The sequence below is a fragment of the Nansenia antarctica genome (genome assembly GCF_963989245.1).
Source record: "Nansenia antarctica genome assembly, chromosome: 1".
NCBI classification, from domain to species: Eukaryota; Metazoa; Chordata; class Actinopteri; order Argentiniformes; family Microstomatidae; genus Nansenia; species Nansenia antarctica.
Genome location: NC_137674.1, coordinates 74999260 through 75006892, shown reverse-complemented (window position 1 = coordinate 75006892; position 7633 = coordinate 74999260). Strand labels below are relative to the sequence as shown.

The 7633-nt window shown below is 51.1% G+C and overlaps 1 protein-coding gene across 1 annotated transcript in view; it reads right to left on the bottom strand.

Annotated features, from left to right (window-relative positions):
- phlpp2 (PH domain and leucine rich repeat protein phosphatase 2) overlaps positions 1 to 4362 on the bottom strand; it is a 37870-nt gene extending 33508 nt beyond the window's left edge. Inside the window, 2 exon segments of the mRNA XM_080543215.1 lie at positions 539 to 672; positions 4082 to 4362. Of these exon segments, the coding sequence (XP_080399341.1) occupies positions 539 to 672; positions 4082 to 4356 (409 nt within the window). The 5' untranslated portion in view covers positions 4357 to 4362.
- Between the last annotated feature and the right edge of the window lie 3271 nt (positions 4363 to 7633).

Sequence of the window (7633 nt, the reverse complement as noted above, 5' to 3'; positions counted from 1 at the left end):
AGGGGAGGGGAGAGAGAGGGAGAGGAAGGGGAAGCAGGAGAGGAAGGGGAAGCAAGAGAGAGAGGGGGAGAAAGAGACAGAGAGAGAGGGAGAGAGAGAGAGGGAGGGAGAGAGAGAGAGAGAGAGGGGAGGGGAGAGAGAGGGAGAGGAAGGGGAAGCAGGAGAGGAAGGGGAAGCAAGAGAAAGAGGGAGAGAAAGAGACAGAGAGAGAGGGAGAGGGAGAGAGAGAGAGAGAGAGAGAAAGAGACTGAGAGAGAGGGAGAGAGGTAGAGAGAGGGAGAGAGAGAGAGAGAAAGAGACAGAGGGAGACGGAGAGAGAGAGACCCAGTCCCTTGACCAGAACAACAGAGCCCACAGTTATTGGACTGCATTCTCAGCAGCCGAGCCAGATCCATTGACAGTCACACAGGGCTCCAGGCCCGGTTCCAGCAGAGCGGGGGCCCGGAGGCCTGCCAGGACCCGGTGAGGGAGAGCGTATCATGGCATGCAGATGGCGGCGGGCGGACGGGGGGCCCCGCGGGTCACCACCGCTACTCACCGCTGTAGAAGCGTATCATGCAGCTGAGGTCTGAGTTGGCCGCCTCCCTCTGCACCCGTAGAGGGTCCTGGTAACCCATGGCAGCCAGGTAGTCGTACACCATTTGGAGCGGGCGCTCAGAGGGGTCCAGCCTCCTGCAGCGGGGGAAGGGAAGGGGGGGAGGAGGGGTGGAGGGAAGAGACAGGAAGTGGTAGGAGCGCATTAATCACTGTGAAGCTCGCTGTCAATGTCTGGCACACACACACAAGGGCATGTGTACGCGAACAAGCACTCGCACACACGTGCACACACACACGCGCACACACACCACACACACAGGCGCACACACACATCGTGTCTCTCCACGTCTGGCAAACAAGTTCAACAACCGTTGCGACCGTACGGTCCTCAACACTCATACGACGCACTGTCCTCATACCGAAGTATCACCCCCCCCCCCCCCCCCATCCCCCCGTGTTCTGACAGGTCAGGATCAGAGGGCCGCGGTCGCTCTCATCAGCCCGGCGGACCGTGTACCGGTGTTGCAGTTTCCGAGAGTTAACGAGGCTCTGCTGTCAAACCCGTTTACAAGGCCGATGTGTCAATCAAACCGAGGGAGACGCTATCTCCTCTCAGGCACAAAGTGCAGAGTTCAAAGTCAGGAGGAAAAAAAACTGTATTAATCATATCAAGGCACACGCCGGTGAGTGGGCCTCCTCGCACGGGGCTTATCTCTTAACGAAAGCCCCCCCCCCCCCCCGCTCAATAGGTGTCTGAAGGCTAATGGCACACCGTGGTCTAGTAATCTCTGCTTCCCCACCTGCGCTCTTATTAGCCTAATGAAATCATCAGCTCATTCCACCGCTAATCCTGTTAGCCAGCTAGCTCCTCCACGCTGATATAATATATATATTAGACAAACAGGAGGTCTGTGGATCCTGTCCTGTGCAATCCGTGACCCCCCCCCCGCCCCAGCCTGTCGTGTGTGGCTCTGTCTGGCTATGCTACTTAACCTGTCAGAGCATCCTTTGATCCCCCGCCCCCGCCCCCCCCACCACCCCCCCACCACCCCCCACGCTAACGCTCCCACGCCGGAGCTGTCTTCTGTACGCTACAGTAGATTAGACACCGCGATGAAGACAGACAGGGATGCTTGTTTAGGACTGCGAACGAAAAAATCCACACTCTGCATCTCCATCTGTGGGGGTGTTTTTCACAATGACCCTCTGTCTATACGGAGGGCCCTCCGCTTCGCCTCCCCAGAACGCTGTGAGTGAATGAAGCCTCGGTCTTTATTAAAGCTCTTCAGAGCGTACAAGTGCGTGATTGTGCCACTTACCATTACCGTCATCGTTGGCTCGACTCCTCTCCTCCCCCACCCCGCTCCATAAACTCTGAGAGACCCACACCCTGTTCTGTTCTAGTTCTGTTCTGAAGGCCTGTTTCTACAGCTACAGCTACAGACCCGATCCGCAGGGTTTATGTAAGCGTTGCCATGATGCCATCGGCGGCTGGTTCTTCTCAGCCACAGCCTTGGTCACACTGGGGTGACGGTGGTGACACTGGGCGTCTGGGTGTCTGCTGTGCCGTCGTGTCGTCACCCCCCCCACACACACACACACACCCCCCCCACCCCCCTTCCCCTCCCACCCGTGCCCGTGGTCTCTGTGCCAGGCCAGCCTGGTGTAATTGGCAGGATCACTCCTGCTGGTCGCACACAGCCATGGTCTCAGCACCTCGACACGGGATTTAGGCGGATCCCTGCCAGGCAGCGGGATAGAGAGGGATGACTGTCAGAAGGCACGGCGAGCTGCTCGTACCGCCACTCCGCTCGTCGCTTTAAGTGCAAAGACGGGCCTCATTTATTCCCAAATCCGCTCCCGTCGTGGCCACGGGAGCGGGAGGCTCTTAAATCTACAGGCGCTTAATCTCCGTCAAGAGACACCGAAAAGCTCCTTTCCTACTCCGGGTGGCAAGGTTTAGCAATAAACGAGGGAGATGTATGAGTGGTCTCTTAATACCCACAGGCCTAGAGAATGTAATAAAGAAACACAAACAGTGAAACTAGAATCAGCAGGTTGATAGAGTGACTCATGCCTGTGGCCCGTACAGCAGCACACAGACACACACACACCGCTATCACTACCGGAGGAGCTGCAGGACAGGAGTTTGACATTTATCGTCTTGGATTTGAAAATGATGGACTTGGAAAAGAGCCCCTTACTGTATGAAAGGAGACGAGAGCGATTAACTTGCAGTGGTGTGTCTGTGTCTGAACCAGACAAGAGTGTTTCAGGTTCAACTGAGAGAGAGAGAGAGAGAGAGAGAGAGAGAGAGAGAGAGAGAGAGAGAGAGAGAGAGGGGGAGAAATGGAGAGAGAAAGGGAGAGAGAGAGAGAGACAGAAATGGAGAGAGAGAAGGAGAGGGAGAGAGGGGGAGGGAGAGAGAGAGAGAAAGAAATAGAGAGAGAGAAATGGAGAGAGAGAGAGAGAGAGAGAGAGAGAGAGAGAGAGAGAGACCCAGAGAGAGAGAGAGAGAGAGAGAGAGAGAACACCACCTTCTCCCAGGCCTGGTGATGTAGTGTTAAGAAAACCTCCAGCCCTACCCAGCACCGGAGCTCGTCCAGCTGTATAAATAGAACGCAAAACATAAATTCACCATGCCAGAGGACACCAGCTAGGTAAATCAATAGTGTGGGGAAGCTGATGCGGGGAGCATCCTGGAAACAAGGCGTATGATCTACTATAAATGTGAGTCAGGTTAGACGAGGTTGTGGAGATCTTGTTTTCTACCCAGGCCGACACTTTGGCGTGACCCATTTCGTGCATCACGCTGTGCAGGAACGTTTAACCGAAAATAGCCTTGGGGAGGGAGTTACGAAGCACTCCCTTCTCCCTAGCCCTGATCAAACAAGCCCAGAGGAGAAGGGAGTGGGTGTAGCCAGATTATAGCCTATGTGACAGAGGCATCATCATCATCACCATCATCATCATGATGGGAGTTATTCTGGAAAACTGCTGTCGTACACTACATAGAGACACTGCCGTCAGACAACAAGTCAACCCTGCGGTGAGTTACGGCCATCGCTCACTTAAACTCTGGGGGCTGAGCGGTGAGCCAACTCCTGCCATATGAGAGCAGGCAGAGCCACTTCTCATGGTCTCTCCAGAAAACAGAGTGTACCGACCGGACCCGGTGTGTGAAAGAGAGGTAGCGGCAGTATGAAGAGATAGGAGACTGAAAAATGGCTTTGAGGATAGGTGAATAAACCAACCGTGTGATGCATCAGTCGTGAATGGGATTGGTTTGGAAGAGAACACACTTGTCTGTCTGTGACTCATTAGTAGAGCCACTGATAGATCAGAGAGGAGGGCAGATATCGTCTTGGCAACACATGCTAGAGTTATGGATATGATATACAGTGGTGTTAGATAGATCTGTGTGTGGGAGTGGGAAGGGGGGGGGGTGTCTGTGTGTGTGTGTGTGTGTGTGTGTGTGTGTGTGTGTATGTGTGTGTGTGTATGTGTGTGTGTGTGTGTGTGTGTTGCCCCAGGTGAGTGTTACCTGAGCAGGTCTCCGTGCAGCTGCAGGTACATCCCCTCTCGGTCCCTCTGGACACACAGCTCCTCCACCGTGGTGCTGGTGGAGCACAGCACCAGACGCAGGTCCACCTGAGGGGTGGAGGCCGTCTGGGGGCCGGAGGCAGGGGGCTGGGGGTCCGCCGTGCCCCCGTACAGACACACGCAGCCCCGCTGGGCGTCCCCCTTCAGCCAGTCCCGCTCCCGCGATCCGAACCGGGTCTTCCTCGCGACGCAGCCCCGGCTGCCGTTCCGCTTCATGTTCCGCTGCAGACACAGAGGCCAAGACTCTGACAACTCAACTTGCACATGCACGTATAGGGGCTTTAGAGAGGTTTATACGTATAGGGGCTTTAGAGAGGTTTATACGTATAGGGGCTTTAGAGAGTTGTATACCTATAGGGGCTTTAGAGAGGTTTATACGTATAGGGGCTTTAGAGAGTTTGATACGTATAGGGGCTTTAGAGAGTTGTATACCTATAGGCAGGGGTGCACATAACTGGTGCGCCAGTGCGCATGCGTCGGCAAAATGCATGAAGGCGCTTTTGCGCACCAATTTTTTTTTTTTTTAAATTTAAAAAAATTGATCACAAAAAAAACATCCTCTACCATGGTTGAAATTGAGGACAGTGATAATTTACAGCAGTCAAGAGAGCAGTGATGATGACGATTAAGCTTGTAGCATAAATAAATGCTTAGGCTGTAACTTTTTGTTGAAAAGTTGATTTCAGTGTTTACAGAACAGAGCAGTGCTTAAAGAGATGTCCGTTTATTTCAGTGTGTTTAAAGAACAGACATTCAGTTAGTGCTTAAAGAGATGTCAGTTGATTTCATTGTGTTTAAAGGAGTCTGACAGACTTTCATGCTTAAAGAGCAGTCATTTGATTTTGCATTTGTTTATTTAGTTTTGCACACAATCATTTGTTCGTTCATCTTTATTTATGAATAAATGTCGTTTTGCTAATATAAGTTATCCATGTATCCCTTTTTCATCCATCCTAGGGGACGGGTCGTGACTCGCGAGCTCGGGGAGCACCAAGCAGCATCCCTAGGTGCTCCTCTGAGCACTGGCCCCAAAAAGTTATGTGCACCCCTGCCTATAGGGGCTTTAGAGAGGTTTATACGTATAGGGGCTTTAGAGAGTTGTATACCTATAGGGGCTTTAGAGAAGTTTATACGTATAGGGGCTTTAGAGAGTTTGATACGTATAGGGGCTTTAGAGAGTTGTATACCTATAGGGGCTTTAGAGAGGTTTATACGTATAGGGGCTTTAGAGAGTTTGATACGTATAGGGGTGGTAGAGAGTTTGATACGTATAGGGGCTTTAGAGAGGTTTATACGTATAGGGGCTTTAGAGAGGTTTATACGTATAGGGGCTTTAGAGAGTTGTATACCTATAGGGGCTTTAGAGAGTTGTATACCTATAGGGGCTTTAGAGAGTTGTATACCTATAGGGGCTTTAGAGAGGTTTATACATATAGGGGCTTTAGAGAGTTTGATACGTATAGGGGCTTAGAGTTTGATACGTATTGGGGCTTTAGGGAGTTGTATACCTATAGGGGCTTTAGAGTTGTATCTGTGGTCTTCTAGTTCGTCTCAGTTTGATTTAAAGCAGTCCTGCTCTGATGAAGGACATCCCAGATTCAACAACATCCCGTAAAGTCGACTGAGGAACACTGTTTGGCATTAAATACTGAATTGATGTCAAAGATGTCAAATTAGCTTGTGTGTAGTTTTTTGGGGCAATTTAAAGTGTCTGTGTGACCTTAAAAAAGGGTCCTTGCTAAATCTGGGAGCCCCACCCAAAATGGCACGGTCTGTTTCACAACCCCTGGCCTTGTCTTAGGAGAATCTGGAAAGGCTCGGAAGGACCAAATATTTACACAGAGCAAGAACGCCCGCCCTGATGATGTGTACGAACTGGACCCCGTTTCTGAGACGGGGCGGCCAGGCCTCGGGTCATTAGTCAGACGGATGAAGTCATCCTCCCAGGATGCTTCCCCACAGGCAGGCAGCTTGGTGGTGTCCCCACTGCGCCTCGCCACAGACAGGCAACAGGACCCCAGCAACCTCGCAGTTCAGCTTTCATCAGACACGCACGCGCACACACACACACACACACACACATACACACACACACACACACACACACACACACACACACACACACCGCACCCCATGTGCGATAACATCACAGGTACGTTCACACAAAGCTGCCTGCCCTGAACCTGTGCACCGGTCATCGACCTGACAGTCGTTGCCCTGAATTCTCTCCCTGACCCCCACTACTACAACTAGATAAGGAGGGTGGGGGGTGGAAGAACTTAGAGGACACAGGCCTATAGAACAACTCACAGAGCCATGGCTGGAATGACTAGGACTGTCTTCAGAATTTCAATTTCAGACCTTTACTTTTGATTTGTTATGAAACAATGTTGCTTGTTACCTCTGTCCAATACAAATCTATCTCCAGTAGCCCCGGTTTGACAATATGCCACTATATATTTCCAATATACCTATATGGAATGCATCTTCCTGAGTTATGGTGCACGCGAATACTGACAAGCCCGTCGTGTTGTCATCATCTTAATTCGTTAACCATCTAACGGGTTAATTTGTGACATAATGGCGGAAGTACTACAGAACAGAATGAGTGAGGAAACTGTTTTAATCTGTATGGTATCTCTATCGTGCGCGCAGAGGGCTTGATGGTACGGAACAACCGCTGTCCTACTAGACTACATATAACGGACCCCCGGTCTGGTCTGGCCCATACTGAGGACTAGCTTACGAACCGAGTCTCTTCCATAGCCTACAAGGGCAGCCTGGCCAGTTCTTAGTGCGGATATAGTCAATTTGCATTATTAATAATAAAGATACACAGCGAAGTAGTAAGATACAAATGTTACAAAGCGCAGTTTATCCACCAGCGTGGAATTGGTAGTGTTCCGCATGTTACCTCGCATACAGTTATTATAACCAACTCATATGTACAGGTAACGATTTGATGTTTATGCTCTTGTCAATTGGCAAAATGTAAAGAGGAAGCATGTCCAGTAACCTATGGATGACGTGACGACGAGCACTAACAGGTTATCACGACAATGCAATTATCTCCGACGTCGCTCTCACAGTTCAGTAAAATCATGACATTACAATCTAGAAAGAGCTCCGATGAAACAAGTCAGCTGTTCGCCGGGGATGAGGTGTGATCATACACATTACTACCATAAGCATCAATGATCCCAGCTGGATGACAGTGTAGAGGGATGGTGCGGGTCTGATCTCACACGCACTTCGGCCCTCCTAACGGAGCCCTGTGCAACAGCAGCGTTCTGATACAATAATATGATTCTTCGACCCTCCTGCGTCTCTACCTTTAACACACGTATCCCCGTCCCGACGCGGTTCCCTGGACCATTGCGGTCGCCGCGACCCGCCGCTTGGTTAGATCCCGCCTGGTGGACCACCGTGTCCGGCAGTGGGTCTGTACAAGCCCCGTTATCTCCGACACCACCTCCTTTTGGACGGTCCATAT